Genomic DNA, 20,843 nt, shown 5'->3' with positions numbered 1-20,843 from the left:
ATTGCACGCCAGTGTGTACCATATCTTGCGTGGAAAAACAACATGCTGGCCACAAGTCAGAGGACAGGCACAATCATTGTGTATAAACGCTCATTAATGGATGAAAATGTCTTAATACTTAAAGGACTGCAAAGCCATTGGCAGTAGATGGCACCTGCTCACTACCTGGCTGCCTTCCAGAATTTCCATGGTTCCACGGCGATTATGAGATGTCATTTGCACCAACGACGCAATATAAAACTAAAACATTATTCTTATGAGTTACGAGACCAGGGAGACTGGAAGATGCACCATGATGACAGCTCGTCACCTCGCCCACTAGGTCAGCTCATTGTGTTTCAGCCACCTTGTCCTTTCTTCAATGAGCATTGGACCTCTACCTGCCTTCGCTGTGGAACGGCGCTGTCGCCAGCCAACCAGTATCATCTTTCACAAGCCTCCTCCACAAAGGCCCATTATCTTAACACTGCTGGCACCAGCCATATGCAAGTCCGCTCGGCACCAGCTTCTCCTGCACAAGATCGACCCTTCTCTCTAACCTTCCCTGAACTCATCTAGCCTGCAATGTGTCGCTAACAAGAGGATTGCTTGACGATGCAAAGTGCGCCGGCAGGTGCTTCGTTTTTAATGGGGCTAAACTTAATCTTTACAGCAAACTCCAGGTGACACATTAAGGTTTTTAACTCTTCGGAATAGCCAGCATTCACCAGGTAAATCGCATACACGACATGGTTAACCAATGCGAAGCAATCAGTTGACTTCAGCAGAAGCCACATCCATCATCTATACAACCACAACATGGGGGGGGGCCCACGGTGACGAAATGTTCACTACCTTGCCTGGTTTTTAGGTCGTTGGTTCGATCCCGACCCTGGACGCCTGTATATTTGGAGTTTACATGTCTCTCTCCCCGTGGTCGCCTGAATTTTTTTCCGGGCCCTCGGTTTTTCCCTCCACATTGAGAAACATGCGTTTAGATTATTTGGCTGCTATAAATTTCCACACAATAAGCCACTTCGCTGAGCTATCATACGTGGACAGGTCGCTTCTGCAAAAGAGATTTCCAGCTCAGAGTGGGTCTTGCCTGGTAAATAAAAAAAACTGTTTAGTTTACAACATGTTCACTTAAGAGCCCCCCAACCCCCTTCCTCAAGACCTCATATAAAATATTCTGCAATTCTGCAGACCCAAGCAGGCTAGATATGATGGGATTGGCACTCCCCCCCCCCACCCCCATGATGTTAATAGGTGTGGCAATGAAAGTGACCTTTTTGACGGTGTTTTTACCACAATGCTCCTGAAGGCATAGACAAAGCAGTGTTTGATCGGCGGGTCCATATTGCCGATTTGCACTCGCAGGTTAGTAATTACCACGTGCCGTACATAAGTCGATTGCCTCCTTGTTCTCTCCTACTGCTACCATCATGGCCATTTCTCTCAAGAGATTCAAGCCACGATTCTGCCTACAATTTCTAGAATTTGTTCTATTTGCTTGACCGACTCCTGCCGTCCATGCAACAGACTGATGGCAAAACAGCATTTTTTTTCATTCCTGTCTTGCCTCGCACAGCACAGCCTCTGAACACCCTATGTATGTTATCTTTCTAAATGATGACGTAACAAAAGATCTAGATGTCTGGCTGACATCGGAGTAGTGCTATAACAGAGGGTGAAAGTTTGGATTAATGCCCACTTTAAGAAGGGACAGCCAATAAATGTCAGCCCTTATTCAATCTGCTGCTGGATGAAGGCCTCCCCATTTCACGTCTCGTTGAGAGTGTTTTTAAGACGATACTTCACCACACTGTTTATTGTGGGTTGGTTAAGGGGGGCCCAGGATCAGTTCAGATATCGCTTACAAATTGTGCCAGCTCTGATGAGATCAAACTCAAGCCGCTGCGTTAATAGCGTAGTGTGCAGAACACTGTTCCACCGATCCATCCCACCAAATGTCATGGCAAATAATTTACTGACATCACCTTGTTTGTGTTAACTGAAAAAAAAATTTGAGCTTAATACATTCCTAAAATGTCTCTCGATTGACATAACATATCTGGAGAATCTGGCGTATAATACATTCCACAACGTGGAAGAGTCACGGGAAGATAATGCATGGTGGGAAAACCTTCAATTTCTACGCTCAAGCTCTTTAAGGCGCCGGTTGCTCTTGCACGCAGGTCATAGGGCCAAGGCTGAGTGCCACACGTCTGTGCGTACTACTGTTTATGTACTACACCTCTGTGTGTGAATACAATGTACAATACAATTTGGATTCATACAGCATCTAAACACAGATGCGGCTCATGGCGCTGAATGGCGTTTCCTGTCAATGTGGGCCCGCTAACATGCATGGCTGTGTTGTCAACGCTTGCCCTTGAGTCATCTGTGCGTGTTGCATCGGCGTTTCCATTCCGTGAATTGTTCCAGTGTGTACATTCGGTGATTTTATGGTGAATATATCTCTGCCCCCCATTGATGATGGAACGATGTGCCTCAATGTGTCTGCAAATCATATATATTGCCGAGTTTCAAGGTCCACTTTAATTGTGTGCTCGTGCGAGCACCCCATTGTAGATTCACCGCATACTGCAGTGCAGCATGAAGGTTAATGGGGATGCTTCCACATCCAGCCATTGCTTCTTTCCTTCTGCCAGATCCACAAATGATTGCAGTCCTCGAAGGTCTGCTCTAAAAGCCCATCCATCATCTGGTTTCAGGTTTTCCCCTCCATTGTCTTTTCAGTTTCAGTTTTCAGTTTAATTTATTAGGTAAATATAACCCTGTGAGCCATGCGGCTTTTGACTCGGGTGCAACCGCAACAAACAAAAACATGAACCAGAAACATCTTAAAGTGACTACACGTAACAGAAAAATCCAGGAAAAAACTGCAAAGTCTTCCAGAAAAAACACCGTATTTCAACGTTATGTGCAAAAATCCCAGTGGGATTCAAGTCAAGCAATAACAACCATAAGACAATGCAGATTAAAGTTATCAGGCTAACTCTGCACTACAACAAACTAACATGGCTAAACAAAAAACTTTTCAAAATCACCAAATAAAGCTATAAAAACAGTGATCGACTGAGGCGAGGCCATAACCAATTCAGACAATAGTCACCTGGTCTTTGCCGTGAGCGGGAATCTAACTGGTTGGCCGACTTCGTGGCGAAGTGTGTTCATCACGACACTACCGCTTCCCACATTTACACGCTCACGCAAAGACAAATATCCCGCAGCACCTGCCCCGACAGCCTTAACAGACTGTTGGGGCAGGTGCTGTTAGCGAGGACCTGTGAAGGCCAGCACGGCTTGGCGAATGATTTATTGTGTGTGCGAGAGCTTGAGAGGGTGGGCAGGTGGTTTTGTGAGTGATGTATTGGTAATCTTGATTGGAAGCTTTTGTGACTGCAGGAATCCATAGTCCTTGGTTCTCTCGGCAAAGCCACGCAGCCAGAAACAAAAAAAAACAAAATATTTTATCTCCAACTACGCGACTTCCCCGAAAGAACCAAGGAGCATGATTGGTATAAATACATATTCTGATTAATTTGTACGTTGGTATCTGAATTCAATATTTGGACAACAAAACATGTTTTGATTTGAAGCTTTCGTGACTGCAGGGATCCATATTCTTGGTTCTTTCGGTAAAGTCGCGTAGAAGGGAAGTAATAAAATAATAAAAATATAAAACAATAAAAATTCTCACGACGTCAAATTTTCTTGCTGTGGATTTCACACCTGATGATGATTACTTGTGTTGCAGTCGAAACGTCGTGAGAATTCTTATTGTTTATGTTTTTATTATTTTATTATTTCCCTTCTACGTGACTTTACCGAAAGAACCAAGAATATAACAGAACATGTATTGACATTCGTATTCATGTGTGTTATATACGAAGTGTATTTGTTGGGGTGTGCGTGTGCACCTTCTACCAACAGTCTGTTCAGAAGAGTGCGCGAGGCGCCTGCGAGTGGTTCGTGTGCTGGGCGGCTCCTCTCTGATCCGTGTCAAGAGCACTGGGCGCTCACTGCCTGTAATAAGAACCTGGCGCCTCTTACATTTTGCAGACAACTCTCTCCCCGCTCATCGCAAACTCCTCTTGGATTCTGTATTGTAACATAGGTCTCCCCCTTGAAGAAGAAACTTGCAATCTCAACCTTGCTCTTATCTGCAATAACATTGGTAAGTTACTTAACTCTATGCTGCTGTGAAATTCTTAACATTTTCCTCGTGCACCTACACCCAGCGATTGTAAAGATAAGCAGCGTACCAGCATGTATCCAAGTTTGCAATCATCGTGTTCAGGGCTGTCAGGCAATAGTTTGTCATCTCTTGGGCAATGCTGAAGTACATCTGACACCCATCTCTGCACCTTTTGGCGTCCTCTGGTCTAACACCGTTTGAGACGAGGCTCAAAAGAAAGCTGTCTCTGGTGTGGACCAATCCGTATCAAGCACAATGCATATATTATCAGAGTACGTTTTTTGTTTGCATTCTGACCACAAGTATTGTGGTTAATGCAGACATGATTCCTTGTAAAAAGGTTTCAGTTTTGCTGCCAGAAAAAAGGGGAAAAACCTATTCTTAGATCTGAGGTTTGTCTGTAAGAATTACATATATTTCATGATTAAATTGCCATGTATGGGACTCTCCGTATCCATTCTCTAGGCGTCATTTTTAAGCATACAATATCACGGCTTAACTTGAGTAAAGTTCACCCAAGCTCAATCCAATGTTCATCAATCATCCGTTCATTTGTTTCTTTATACAATTTTTTTTAAGTCGTTCAATTCCATTTACACACTGGGTTTACTTTTATCTCCGCATGTCTTGCTGTTTTTAAGTATTAATTACCTTGAGCTTAGTAGTGGTTCAAGAGCCTTATGGTTATCTGGACAACTCTATTCAATGTTCTTTCGAATCCTAACACTCTACAATTCGATTCCCTAGGGACTAATAAACTCACTCTTAAGTGATTATAGGCACTTCTCCCTCTGATAAAAAAACACATAAAGGTTGCCACTGTTTAAATAAGTGGAGTTCTCTCCTGGTTTCCTCACCTGAGTCAACGAAGTCCCAATTAATGTAGTTTTCTCCATTCTATTTTCTACGAGGTCTGATTCACCAGAAACCAGACAGGTATTTAGCAATGACTAAATCCTGAAGGTTTCCTCTTTGCATACAGCACTATATTGTTGGACATGTTTGTACTGGTCCAATACATACATCGGTTTAAATAAAATACAATGTTCCAGGAACGAACACACTCTCGCGCCGCTTGAACAGGGTTACGTTCACACCACAAGTAACCGCGCAGACAGTTCACAGCCTTGGGAAGCAGCGATGAATGAACAAGACCCACCAAGTCCATTGCTTTGAAAATGTGTTTCTGGGACACGATGAGTCCTTGGAAGACTGTCTATTAAAAGACCCCTTAGATCTAAACGACCATGTGGCAGAATAGGTAGGGAGACATTCAGTCCTTGGAAGACTTTCTATTAAAAGACCCCTTAGATCTAAACGACCATGTGGCAGAATAGGTAGGGAGACATTTTCATGTAATATCTAAGACCTTCGGAGGAGGTCACATTACGCTTCCAAATACACAATATACGTTTAAAAAGCTATCGCGTTCAAATGACTCCCCGCATTCTTTAGCACATGTTGTCACGCAAACAATGCCAAGAGAAGAGTGATAATTTTGTCCACCATCGGGTAAATACGTCCCCGAAGGGGCTCACAACTCCTGCCGAGAGCACTCACCCAGCCACTTAAAACGACTGGCAACCAATTTGAAATGGCCATGCTGCACAACATCCCATTCCACTGAACCACTGAAATTCAGCCACTAAGCTTGTGTATACAGCAACCATAAACCAAGTAAGTGGCTATCGTGAACAATCATATTGTCTGGCCTGTGGCTCAATTCATTGCATGCACAACATGTGTTTTAGTCTGGGCCCAACTGTCAATGGCAAATGTGACAATGACGATTATATTTTATTGCGAAACGGGCCTATGTGAGTTTATGGCCTTTTTCCATTTCCCACTCTATTACTACAAACGTGGCAAGGCCATAATTGCAGGTAGCACCGATGCGTCAAGTCAAGGAGTTGAAATAATGAGCAAACGATGTTGAAAGCATTACCGCAATCACTTTGCATAAACTGCAACAGCAGTCACCAGCGGTTCGTGGAAATGGGAGTCTTGCAGAAATTGTTGAGAGACCGCTTTTGCAAAGCGCGAAAGGGACGAGAGCCAAATTGACGACAACGCTAACACACACCGTTATATAATCTAAATGAATCGACCAAGAGTGGATCTTTGCTGTTGCGTTATAAGCCATTGCTACAGTTCCGACATTACCACATGCAAAAGAAAAATATATCGGAAGGAAAAGGCCATGCGGGAGGGCGTCACAGTTTGGCACCAGCTATCATCGAGTGCGGTCGTGTCGCTGCAGTTCTCCGAGGTGAGTACAGTACACTGTGATTAAAAACAACGGCGCTACGCCTCTCGAGATCAAATAAACGCCGAGCCGCTGATGCGTTCTGAGATTCAGGGGTGAACGGGACACCCACCCTGCAGTTGCAGATGTCTTAGAATGGGAAAGGGTTCATGATTGTAGCAATTTTGGTTGGTATATAACAATTGCGTTTAAGTATGTAATAACTGGACATTAGTTTTATTCTTACAATTACGTGCCTTGATGAGTATTTTAAAGTGGGCCCAACAGTCAGCCCGCATAAGGTTATTATTATACTTCTATGAACAAATCGCATAGGGTAATTTATTTTATTTTAACAAATGTTCAAATTGACTCCCATTAACATTCATGTGCGCATAATTTTTTATTGTACGAATTTGAGAATATTTTTTAAGATTACTAATGTAATCTTTGAAAATGTATCAATTATATTTCATCCCAATTCATTCAGGGCTCTTAATCGAGTTTTGTATACAACAGATTTGAGGTGACCCCCACAGGAAAAAAAATGTATGTTCATAATTTTCGATTTAAAGCTTTCGTGACTGCAGGGATTCATCTTCTTGGTTCTTTTGGTAAAGTCACGTAGAAGGGAAATAATAAATAATATAAATAAAACATAATAAAATACAATTCTCACGACGTTTCGGCCACAACGCAAGCACCTATCCTCAGGTGAAGAACAGGTCTGTCATTCAGACGCTGTCTTTCCGACAGACCTGTTCTTCACCTGAGGACGGCTGCTTGCGTTGTGGCCGAAACGTCGTGAGAATTGTATTTTATTATGTTTTATTTTGATTATTTCCCTTCCACGTGACTTTACCGAAAGAACCAAGAAGATGATGTTCATAATGATAATAGATATAATTCTAGATTTGAAGCTTTCGTGACTGCAAGGAATCATATTCTTAGGTTCTTTCCGTAAAGTCACGTAGGTAAAACATCAAAATTAATGAAAATAAAATAAAATAAAAACAAAAATCACGACGTTTCGGAGGCAACACAAGTCTCCGGAGACTTGTGTTGCCTCCGAAACCTCGAAGAATACACTTTTTTTAATGCCAGTGTTGAAATAAATTAAACCCCATGCGTCCCGATTAGGCCACCCAGAACACCCGATTGTGAGTGCACGCACACTCATGAGTACATGGATATGCGTCGGTCTGGTAGAGGAAGCGTCAAACATCATCTGGGTCATTAACAATCACTGATATCCTCCAAGTACTTTATGTACCAATGTCAGTTACACCAATAAGAGGTTTCAGTAGAAGGCAGGTTCTTTTCAGATTAATTTGACTCATGGACAATCTAATTCGAGGATAATTCAAATGCGGGAAATTGCATGACATGTATACACATCACACAAAACTACCTACAACAAATTTCGAGGTAATTGGAAGCTGGCAATAACATTGTCTTATATATTCTTGAAAGCACACACAATCCACGCTTCAAGTATGAGGCTTTCACGCAAATTATGTTATAACTTCCCATATTGCCGCCATGCAGGCTATCAGAGCTCATGTAAACCGTAAAACAACTGCTGTTTTCTTCAGAGGTCTTGTGCTAGTTTTTAAGAAGGGATATAACGATTTATCCACGCTACGATTAGAACATCTTTCACGGTTTGGGGGTCACGGTTCAATTCGAGAATCCATTATTCGTATCCCTGGTGGGCAAGTTGAATTTATAACGGTATGAATATATAATAAGTAGTAGTAGTATTAAAGTGTAACTATATGTGAATCAATCCTTACAAACACAACGTTTCGCACGGACACATTGCGGGTGATACATTGATTTGCCAATACCTTAAAAACGTTATAAACAATGCACTAATCACGAGCATTTCTAGTGAATGGAGTAATGCATGAGTGATAACCGTGTGAAGGTGATCGTTATTATGTGTGCGTGCGTGTCTCGCTTTGCCTCGCATTCCTCCAGCGAGGCTTAAACACGGATCTCTACGCTACACTGCAATTCAAATGGCATCTAACTTGCTTTCATGGAATAATTGAATGAAGATATGGGCAACAGACACGAATGAAAAGGTTAATTACACGTAACAGATAGAGCATAAGAGAGCACAATCCATGACAATGGCTCAGCCTTGCTGTGGCACACACCACAGGCACGATGGGCTGCGGCGTTCTCATTGCATTCAGTGCGAGTTTGCGTGCGCCGAGAGTAACCACCGCACCACAGCGCAATGAAACGAGGCTTTAATTACATTTATTTTTTAAAATAATAACAAATGATGTTCCTGCATTATTTATGGGACTTTCCAACTTGCACTTAACTCTCTAGAGCACAACACTTTAATACCCAAGTGCACCGGATAACCCTTGCAAATTCACAAAGGCTTCCATTTGGTTGTAATCAGTCGCTTTGCAGCGTGCATAGCAATTATTGCACTCAACGCAGTGATACCCTAATTCACCGTAATGAACACCTATCAGATCGCGTTTGACTGCACCCCATCTCTTTCGAACTCGGGAAGATTGGCCGGCTTGAGCAATGGATGGCGTTTGGATATGTGAGCCCCTTGCACTACTAAGGGGTTGTTGTAGGGCTGCAGTGGAACAACGTGGTGGGCAGCAGAGGGCAGTGCAGCCAAATCCATTGCTGTACCGTACTTCTGTGTTCACCCCCCCCCCCCGGGCACAATGACGGTATTGTATTTTTTTAGTTTGAATTAGGAACATTTACAATATAGGATTAGCTTTGGCTGTGTTGTATACGTGTATACCAAAACCAACTCACCGACATTAACATTGGCACTGTTATCTGAGGAAGAAGCATACAAGGGACTAGCATTTTGTAAAATGTCGTCTCAGCCAACATGTCAGCTGACTGCCAGATCCCACAAGCGTTGAACAGCAGACACCCAACCTCCAAGGTTTGCCCTCAAAGTTTCCCAACATTTGGCTTCGTCTTCCCTTGATCCCTATCCACTCGGTGTACACTTCAATGGTGGTCTGCATTGCCTTCGATGCTCCAACCTGTACTCCTGGCTCTACCCATCAAGCTGTTTTGCCAACAAAAGCTACCACACCTATTGTTGGACAGGTGGCTTACAGGACTCATTGCAGCATGAACACCCAAGTGCTTGGTCCTGTCCATCTCGTTGGTCTGTGCGACATGATTTGGCAATGATTCCGTACCTGTGAAATCCGAGGTTGAAGCTCTAGGGATATATATTCTGTGTTAAAACGTTTCCTTGTCCCCATGGTTTTTTTTTATTGCTGCTAAGTACAATGTGATTTTAATGTATTAATGATGCTGTTGCCATCCTGTTAATTTCGTTCATTTAGAGATATCAATCAGTCGTCTCCACGATGGTGACCAACAATCCACCACGACACGAATGTGAGCGGAGTTTGTAATCCAGCGTACTCGGTGTTCATCGGTACGCGCAAGATAAAAGTACATAAACATTTGTCCACACAGCTTGCCCAAATGTATCATGTTAGTTGTCAGCTGGATGATACCACGTCTTAAACACAGCAAAACATTACCCTTGTGCCACGTTTCAAAAACATGTTCAGAAAGGATTCTGAACGAAACCTAGAAAACCCCCCCAAAAAACGTATATAATCTTCAAACTATATAAGCGTTAAATTTTTATTTAAAGCTTTCGTGACTGCGGGGATTCATATTCTTGGTTCTTTCCGTAAAAGTCACGTAGAAGGGAAATAATAAAATAATATAAATATAAAACAATACAAATTCTCACGACGTTTCGACTGTAAACTGCCAAATCGCTGTCTGTGGTGCTGACGTTAGGACAAACCGCCACTTTTTTCTAATTTTCTTTCTGTGGATTTCACACCTGATGATGATTGCTTGTGTTGCAGTCGAAACGTCGTGAGAATTTTTATTGTTTAATATTAATATTATTTTATTATTTCCCTTCTACGTGACTTTACCTAAAGAACCAAGAATATATAAGCGTTAATTACATAGATGTGTTAATCGCCAAATAAATCGCAAGCGGCTCGCGTATGCTCTTGCATCTCCTCTTTGAAATGTATCCAAGGGTTAGGAATTCTCGACATTCACTCCACGTATTTGCTTGCCAACTCCCTGCTGAGCACACACAAAGAAAACCTAATAGGGTTATTTTATTTTTTATTAAAACATTTATACGTCACTGAAGCCCGGCTGCAATGCCCGGTTGAAAAAAAGTATTTCGTGCGTACATTATTCGTTTAGTGCTTTTCATTTCACCTTGCTTTCCCATAATGAGCTTTGGCCGTATATCCAAATGGAGTTCCTGTATTGTATAAAAAATGTTTGTAAATCAGAAACCAATTAACGTGTGTTGTATATCCAAACGCAAAATAACGAAAACAATGATTCAAACCTGTAACACTTAATTCATAAAACGGAAAAGCACAACCCTGCCCAGGGTCTCGGCATGGTTGCTCACTGCTGAGGACTTGCACAGGGGAATGTCACCTCGAAGCCTCAAGGACACCAATGAGAGAAGAATAAACACGTGGCACAAGGAGTGGCTGTGGCAATGCATCCCATTGACGTAATTGTATTATTCGCTGTTCTTCAACCTCGGAGCAACCGTTCCCTTGGTATGGTGCTGGCGGCAAGGGAACGTTGCTAATGAGGCTGATGGATAGTGTCGGTGTAAATTTTTGCTAATGCGCAGGCTCGAGGCAGATTTCTTGAGTACACCGGTTTATTTGGATTCCCAGGTACAGTACGAGTATAATGGGCATTGGGCCATTCAGCAACTACTTTTTCTGTTTAGTTTGTTGTCATTCCCCACCGCACCACCGATTTTGCATGGTTGGCTAAGTACGCACATACATACAAGTCGCCAGACATCAATTAGCACAACCCAGGAAAGTGTGAAGATAGGCACTGCATTGCATTTTCCTTAGCCCTGCAACTCAATACAAATATTTTTTTTTTACCCGGTAAGGCCGACACTGAGCTACATAGCTTTGTTTCAGAAGTGACCCGGCCGCAAATGACAGCTCAACAAAGTGGCTTATCACGTAGACATTTATAGCAGCCAAATACTCTAAAACACATGATTCGAATTTGGGAAGGAAAACCCGGAGGACCCGGAGAAAAATGCACACGACCACAGCGAGTAAATACAAACTCCAAATGTCGTTGTCAGGGTCGGGATTGAACCCACGATTTCCTGAATGCCAGGCGAGGGAGTTCACATTTTGCCACGGGGGTGCCATAAATAGACTGTGGAGCCACCAATTGACCCCGAGTCGATTACTTTCAGGTGGGTGCAGTGATAACAGAAAGAATAATAGAGTTTCTGTCAGCATGACGATTTTAATGAAGGTCATCATTCTATTGTGTGTAATTTCAAATGGTTGGTGAAATTTCCGACGGGACTTGCTGATGGTGGCTTGGGGCTGAGCTTGGTGCGATAAAAATACATTTGACTGAGAACCATAGATTGATAAAGCAGTTGCTGACAGCGTGATAAGGTTGAACTTTGTACCGTTGGTCAAGGAATGCCATTTCTCTCGAAACCGCCTGGATCATGTTAACTGTTTAAATGGATTCATATTTGACAAAATAGGCTGTAGCTTGGTTCAAACACAGAAAGGCTCAATCAGCCAGCAGATTTGCCAAATGCATCTATCACAACAACAAGCTGGTATTGCGCCAAATTGCACTCAATCAACCTTTGTGGCCAGGTGAACTCACCCCCTTCCCCAAGCAAGCCGACGCGCTCTCTCTGGACATGCCCTGATATACTGGGGTAGCCGTCTCCGACCGCTCCGCAACACGACACCCCCCCTGAGTCTGCCCCACCACCACAGCGCTCTCGCTCTCCCTAGAGGCTGGCCCTCTCCGCCTCGCGTCACACCTAGGACTCGCAATACTTCAACACACCCTACACCTCACAGTTACCGCACAACCACTAACGCATGTACGCAAGTGTGTGTGTGTGTTGAACTTCTTTCGCACCGTACGTAGCCAACCGTGCTAATCGGAGACGCGACTGTAACATTTGAAACCGTTTTAAAGATCGCGTAAAAACTCTAAGAGCTTGGGACCGGCAACAAATATTTAAATCCGCCTCCCTGAGAACATCTGCTCTCTCCTACAATGCAATTCACCTTCTCCCAGACTTTCCACCCCCCCTTTCTACATCACCCCCCCCACTACCACGCCACCCCCTTCCCGCTCATCTGACTACCTAATTCTAGACACACCCGTCATAACTCACCAAACCACATCACCGCAACACTCCCCCGCACCCCGCACAACACGCGTCACATTTGCCAATATCACTAATAACCGCACTCTCTTCACGCAAGATGCATTTCTTACACTCGCGTGTAACTGACACTTTACTTTTTATTTTACCAGGTTAAGCCCACTGAGCTATACAGCACTTTTTCAGAAGCGACCTGGCCACAAATGATAGCTTAAGGAAGTGGTTTATCGTGTGGACATTTATAGCAGCCAAATACTCGAAATGCATGTTTCTAAATGTGGAGGGGAAAATAGGACCCGGAGAAAAATCAACGCGACCACGGGGAGAGAGACGAGCAAACACCAAGTATACAGCAAATGTCAGGATTGAACCCACACCCTCCTGTATATTAGGCGAGGTCGTTAACATCTCGCCACCGTAGCGCCCCAATCAATTATATAATCATGCCGACCTTATGTCACCCATTTGATAAATCGCTGCTAAACATGTTTTACCTAATCCACCATCTTAAGAGTTTTGCTTTACAATCTATGTCATATAAGGACTAATCCCACCAGCAGGGCCTAAAAATAACGCTTTCTCCCCGAGGCTCGGAGTGCAACACAACCGAGTGGAAACTATTCACGGGGCACTGGTGGAAAAGGTCAGAAGCCTCCACACTTAGCTAATGATTTGTTTTTTTATTCTGCAGCCAACAAGGAGTGTTGTGTTTGAATACAAAAAAAAAGTGACAAGGCGCTCTGTGCCACCACTTTCACAGCCTTGCTTGTACATGGTGCACCACCTCTGGTTCCGTGCGCTTTGAATATCGCTTTTGGAACGCTGCCTCGTCGACGGATGCAATGATATGCACAGCAGATGTACATCTGGGATTGTTTACTGCCTCTTGAGTGCAAATATATTTTTCTCATGCGCTTGTTTTCCATAAACAAGAGTGTAGGATTCGCTGAATAGGCACAGTAAATGACCATTCTTAATAGATAAAGAGCTTAGAAGGCACATGTTCAATTGGGATTAATTGTGGGCTCTATCTCCAAGCAGGCGGTGCTATGATGAGAGCTCTTGGACCACAATCGAATGGCTGCAAAAGTTCAAATCGTAGTCGGCGGCTGACAGTACATTCGTCTCTTTCTGGGGTCACCAAAATAAGTACCGCTTTGTCGGTTCGTCAACATTCATCGTTCTAAAGAGATACTCATCTCTGCTATTAAAATACGTATTTTCTACCAATGGCTCAAAGCTGCCAAAACAAGATGAGCAGCCAGTCCCATGTTGAGATCTGCAGACAGAAAACGATCGCGTTTGGACTCAAGTGCTAACGTGGAGACGAAATCCACATTTCTAGTGAATTGAGTTTTCCGTAGATTGTCTACCAATGTGTTTTTCAGTTGCTGCTATTTTATTTAGCAATTCAGGAGGGGTGGTGGGGCCGAGCCAACCTTGGTTGACATTTAAAGCATTAAAAACCTCAATTGATTAATTAAAATAAACTGGTACACTCCCGATGTGTGCATCAAATCATGCACGTACAAGTGGCTTATTTACAAATCAAACAAAGAGGAGAGCAAAAATAAATAAAACTGATTTGCAACCCCAAACTGTGACAACTGAAACGTCGTGATTTTTTATTTTATAAAAATGGTACTTTTATTATTTATTTATTTTTACCTACGTGACTTTACCGAAAAAACCTAAGAATATGTGACAACCGAATTGTTAATGTAACGATTGTTCATAGGGATTCATTTGTCAGCATGGATGCCTTCGAATAATGTCGAGACGTGGTTAGTGTAGTGTACGGAGATGGTAGGGATGGAAGTTGCAGTAAAATACAACAGAGATAGCTGCCAATACACTCAAGCGAGACCCGGATGGCAAGCCGACAGGGAATAGCAGCGGAAAGCTCTGCTTTCCACTCCTCATTCTTCGCCAATTCATCACGGGTGTGAAATTTACACTACACAATGCAATTAAATGTTTAGTCCTTTACGTGTAGTTCACTGGAGTCCAATAGAAAGGATGTAATGGCTCATTAGCTAAGAGAGCCAAGTACAGATGGTGTGAAGAATATTTACTTTGGTTGGAGATATGGCCTTCCAGTGCCCACTTTCACGGTCAAGTTTGATAACCGCGGTACGTGGTGGGGTGGAAAGGGGTGATGCCGTACTGCAGTGCAACTCGCAGGGTATTCTGGACTTCAGAAAATCTGCCGTTGAATTTCTTGCCGACCTCATTAGCAGTAGGGAGTACTATTTAAAGTTTCCGCAAAACAGCGGGATTGAGTTTATGGGCACCAGTGAAGTTTTTTTTCTTCGTGTTCTTTTTCAAAGCAGGTCAAAGGGTCAGTGTCTCCATTGTTAGATGATGGACTTAGCAAGAACAACGATCTGTGAGATTACACATTCAAAATCTGGCAGCTACAAGTCTATTAATGGGGTCTCAGAAAACACGTCAGTGATGGCTTAACTTGGCCGCCAATGACCACACATAAGAGGTCATATTAAATGTGATTTGCCATTATAACATTCAAGCTCTTACTGATTGGGTTGCCAAGTGACAAATGATAAGTGCAGGACATTGATCAAAAGGTGTGCATCAAAGTGCTCTCTCTCTTGCAAATTAGATAATCCTGGTATCTCTCAAGTTTGCACCTGGCTAAACAAAAACGTGAAACTTGTAAAGGTAAGAAGGCTATTGAAGCTAGAGGAGAAGTAGTCATTTAGGTCAAGCCAGTGTGAATTTCCACTTGGCCATCTGAACGAGAACATTTACTTTTTAATTACAATAAATCTAAGGATCCTCATGTAAACGTACTATCGCTTGCTTTCTCCGGCTCGCATCTCCCTGCTGCTGCTCGGGGACAGGGGGTATAGCATTTGCGTGACAGTGCTGTGCGGGACTACCATTTAAAAAATATATCTTATCACCATCTACTGCCTGTGTATTGCAGTGGTCTTGGCTTTAATTAAATAGACACAACAGACGCACACGTCCACAATGGCTGCGTCGCTACCAGAGCGCGCTGTTGCAACATTGTGCTTGGCGGCAAATGGAACTGGCATTGAGGTGTTCTGCTGAGACTCCCTGTGGGGGGAGCAGGGGAAGGGGGTAGGGGGCTGGGGGGGGGGGCTTACCTGCAGTTAGGAGGGGGGTCCAGTGTTATCTCCGCAAGCTCCTTCTGAATCCTGCAAAGACAAAAATCGCCAGTATAGCCTTAACAGACTTTTGGGGCAAGTGCTGTTAGCCAGGTGCACTGATGAAGGCCGAGACGGCACACGAGGGGGTGGGTGGCCAGGCCAGCACCATGCACTGTTGCCTTTGTCTCCCTAGCTGCAATGTTTAGACACCGCACCAAGTACTCATTTGAGGCCGAGTCAGCCTAGGAGAGACCCAGGACCAGTTCAGATAATCGTCACTGGAGTTGACTGTGAGCGGGAATCGAACCCGGGTCGCCGGGTTCGTAGCGCAGAGCGTTAACCGCTCCACTATCGCTCCTGCACACACGTTCGTTAGCTGATTAAATAGAACATTGATAAGACCAATCCTTGCGTAGTTGGATGAAGACGAATCTGATATCCATAGTTAAGTGAATGATATAAATGGTAATGTATGAACCATATAACTTTCCATCAGATGTAAATGCATTAATGTCATAAGCGATTGGAATGGTCAAAGCACTAGTGGGTACACCCATTGAAGACGATGTCAGATTTCGCATAGTAAATCTTGCCTGAAAAAAACATTTTGTTACGTACACTTTATTTAAAATAACGAAATAATATACAAAGCAGCTTGGGATCAACAGGAACAGAAGCAAGATCATGCATGCTCTTTGCCAGCATAATGTTGGGAGTTTTCAGAGGTGCATGCTCGAACTGGAGTGGTGTGCTGACGGTGGACTGTTTTGTTGCTGGTGAGGTGGACATTGGTTTTGGCATCGTTCCGCTTGAGAAGGAGTTTGAAAAAATCCCACGATGAGACGGCAACAAGGCAGGACACACAAGAGGTGTGCTCTTGTGGAGTCAATGACAACGTAGAGCTGGGCATCACCAGCACTTTGGCAAAATTGACAAGCGACACGGGAAGACTTTGTGGGGGTCAGCGATGGAGCCCGTGGCACATGAACATGGGAATTTTCGGACAGATATTGGCCTCGTGTGGAAACAAAGGGAGTATTTTGAGAGGCAACAACAGTACCAGGGAAAGAGGCGTGCCAGAGACAATGACATAGTTATGGAGATGCTCAATGAGCATGGAGCGGCCAGTGGTGTTGCAAGCAGCAGTGAGGTCTCGGAGAACTAGGCGATAGATTCAACTTTGACGAGGAGTTCATCTTCTTGGTTCTTTCGGTAAAGTCACGTAGAAGGGAAATAATCAAATAATACAAATAAAACATAATACAATAATTCTCACGACGTTTCAGCCACAACGCAAGCAGCCGTCCTCTTGATATGCAAATTCTTTTGTCAAGGCGCTCTTCCGCCTCCAACCCAGCTTAAATATACGCTGCCAAGCCTGGTGGTGTTCAGACGCTGTCTTTCCGACAGACCTGTTCTTCGCCTGAGGACGGCTGCTTGCGTTGTGGCCGAAACGTCGTGAGAATTATTTTATTATGTTTTATTTTTATTATTTTATTATTTCCCTTCTACGTGACTTTACCGAAAGAACTAAGAAGATGAATCCCTGCAGTCACGAAAGCTTTAAATCGAAATGTGACGAGGAGGTTCATTGACCCCATACAGTGGTCTCTGTGGAATGACCTTGGTGGAAACCAGCCTGTACTGGGATAGGCATTTGGTAATGGTGGAAGAGATGACCCATTTCTAGGACTTTCCAAGAAGAGAGATTTGAAATCCGATGGACATTTTCAGGAATGTTGGGAGACCAGTGTGGCTTTCATTAGGATGGCAGGGTCAGCAGCATGCATTCATGTCGCTGGTAATGAAAAGATAGAGGGTGGGGGAAGGCTGCATGGGATTATTTCATTAGTCTGACACCACACCATAAACATTGGCATCTACGAGTTTGTTTTGGGTCCACAGTTTAGAAAAAAAAAACTAACAAAACGCCCAGATCTTGGCAGATCTTGAAATCCAAGCAGATTTTAACCTGGAAAGTGCTTGGTTAGGTGAATGCCAAACGCAAAGGGTGCGGGGGGGCTACGTTCTGGGCAACAAAGGGGAGGACAGTCAAGGCTACTGTTTTTCTGCACTATAATCTCATGGTATGCTCCATGCCTTCACCATATCTGCGCTGACCAGACGTGGAAACATGTGGTCAAGTAACTCCCATGACCCGCATAGCATCTCAAATGCAGAAGTTGATTGACATAAATAGCTGTACACGTACAAACAAAACGTCAACAGCAATCACACCTTCAAAGAGTAAAAAGTTAATTTAATGCCGACGCTTTATATAAACCGGTTGGGTGGCGATATGGCAGAGCGCTTGACTCGCAGTTGGAGGGGAGCGAGTTTAAACCGCGATCGGTGATAACTCGGGCCTCCATCATTGCACTGGGGTCCACACAGCAATCCCCACTTTGTGGAGTCGACAAGCGTTATGCTACCAAGAGATTAGATGTTAAAATAGGATTGTGTCATTTCCACCTCGGCTCGCGGCCGCCAAAGGAGAATAACACTGCCCCACACTCACTTGAGCCGGGAGAAGACCCCTTTGACTGTGTTGATGTGCTCGCATGAAAAAACACTTTACACATTTCAACAGCGGTACAAGCGCACGTTTGTACGCAACTGCGACGCCAAGCTCGGTGCATTCCCAAGGGAGCGCACGGCTTCATCATCTCGTACCGCTTGGCGCTGGTAGACAGCTTGGCAGCTGTTTTGCCCGAGATCTTGGCCTCTTTCTTCTTGGGCTGGGGGGTCTCGGTCTCTGGTGGGGGGGCGTCCAGTTGGTCAGCGTCCGAGCTGCCGCTGCTGGTGCTGGGGCTGTCTGCGCTGCGAGGCTCGCGCCCACTCGACATGGCTGCACACATTGCACGGCAAAAACAAGACGCTTCGGCGGTTACTTTCCAGCGTTTCGAGGAGTTTTCCGCTTGCTTGTTATTCCTTTCCCATCCAATGAGGTTCAAGTTCAAGTTCATTTATTAGGTATAGCCCTGTGAGCCATTCGGCTCTTGAATCGGGTGCAACCGCAACAAACAAAAAACATGAACTAAAAAACATCTTAAAGTGAATATGTGACTGAGTGCAAACAGAAAATCCAAGAAAAGACAGCAAAATATTGCAGAAAAAACACAGTACACCAACACTGCGTGCAAAAATCCCAGTGGGATGCAAGTCAAACAACAACAACAACAAGACAACTTAGATTAACTCTGTACTACAACAAACAAACATGGCTAAACCAATACACTTTTCGAAATCACCAAAATAAAGCCATGAACTCAATGAAACAGTGATAATAGGAAATGTGACGGAATTTTCACAATAAATGACATAAACAACATGTACTACCAAAACCCTGCAGCCATAGCTGGCTGCATGAGTCACTCCACAACAGCAGGAGCATCAATCGGAGTATTATAATTTTTCAATGCACCTTTAAGATCAGCACACCAAATCAAAATACATCGGAAGACATAACGAGGCTCCCACAATGCCATGTGGGAGGGTGTGTGGCAGTTTGGTGCCAGCTATCATATAGAGTGTGGTTGTGTCGCTACAGTTCTCTGCGGTGAATACAATGTCTTTAAAAACAATTATGCTAATGCCTCCTTAAATAAAATTTGAGCTAACCGCTTGCGCGTTCCGAGATTCAGCAGTGAACGGGACACCGACCCTGCAACTTGCAGATTTCTCGGAACGGGAAAGGGTTAAGTCACAAAACAGTCACTTGTTGCACGTAAAAAAAACGCCACACATGGTAATTTCATTTAATGTGTTATTTTATAGATGTAAAACTTAAAGGAAAAATCTATATGCAACTGGCAAATAGGGATTTAGCAATAAACGCCCCTCTGATGTTGACAAGCCAATTACAGGCGCAGAATATATTGATGTAGCAACTATTTATTTTCTCCCTGGGAGGCACAGTAGCAGAGTGGCCCAGCTCACAGTCAGGCTTGTGAGTTCACATCCTGACTGATGGATCAACGGTGATAGACCTACGGAGAGACTGATACTGGTAGGAATCTCCTGGTTACACCAGCCCACAGGGGATTATTGTGTCCGTCGCGCAGGGAGGGGCTGGGTGGGGAGGGGCTGGGTGGGGTGGGGAGGGGCTGGTCACCCCGTGGTGCCCTTATTAAACTCAACGTTTAACCTACTCACACCGGCTTGTGCCCGCCCTCACAGTCGGGCATATTTGCTTAATACACCACGCCGCCGTTGGCCGTAGCCATTGACCGAGCAACCCAACGTTCCTACCAGCTCCCTCCGCAGGAATGTGTTATCTTCCATAGGAATGTGGACATTTTATCATTGCCTCACGGGGTTGCCGATAGATCGTAGTTGCTGATAGATCAGCAACCATGTAATGGTCACGTGAAAATGCACACGGATTGACCTTCCATTGCTTACCTGCTATACATCTACACCGTCATCTGCACGGTTTCTGCGTTACACGAGATAATGTGCATCATCCATTTGTTTTTAATCTCCGGATATTGTTCACGCCTTTCCGGCAAATTACCCATGAGCAGCACCAACAATTCGTGTTACTTGACGTAGGCCATGGTTATGCATTATGTCAGTCATCTCAAAAGTATTTCGAGTCGAAAATGATCATCAAATATCATCCCATCAAATATCATCCTGTTGCAGAGGTCGCAAACGGGTTTTGATTCCTTACCCGTACCCGGCCGCACCAGGGTCGCAAACGGGTACCCGTACCCGGCCGGGTACGGGTAGCCGGGTATCGGGTAGGGTAGGGGTATCGGGTACCCGATTGCGACCTCTGTCCTGTTGTAGGTCATCCATAATTATTGAGTCAGGAAAGTTAACCCATTAAGGACAGTAAGCTCCATCACGCACTGAGTTGGCACAAAGAAGTGGGGAGAAATAAAAGGCTTAGTTTGAGTAAAAACGCATTCCTCGAAGTTGAGTAACTTGCCATTTCCAAAAAGAGGAGTGCTTCTCCTTAGCAGCCAGGGCTCATGTGTCGCATCAAATCACGGCACA

At 44.1% G+C, this 20,843-nt stretch overlaps 1 protein-coding gene across 1 annotated transcript in view; it reads right to left on the bottom strand.

Moving 5' to 3' along the window:
• LOC144729309 (ubiquitin-conjugating enzyme E2 E1-like) overlaps positions 1 to 20,843 on the bottom strand; it is a 61,161-nt gene that overhangs the window by 7,954 nt on the left and 32,364 nt on the right. The window contains exons 2-3 of the mRNA XM_078609475.1: positions 18,513 to 18,687; positions 15,837 to 15,887 (exon numbers count right to left, since the gene is read on the bottom strand). Coding sequence (XP_078465601.1) covers positions 15,837 to 15,887; positions 18,513 to 18,685 — 224 coding nt within the window. The 5' untranslated portion in view covers positions 18,686 to 18,687. The remainder of the gene's footprint in view (positions 1 to 15,836; positions 15,888 to 18,512; positions 18,688 to 20,843) is intronic.

Source organism: Lampetra planeri, chromosome 2 (assembly GCF_965212315.1).
Source record: "Lampetra planeri chromosome 2, kcLamPlan1.2.h2, whole genome shotgun sequence".
Taxonomy (NCBI): Eukaryota; Metazoa; Chordata; class Hyperoartia; order Petromyzontiformes; family Petromyzontidae; genus Lampetra; species Lampetra planeri.
The sequence above is the reverse complement of the archived record's forward strand: the minus strand, read 5'-3'. Positions and strand labels throughout refer to the sequence as shown.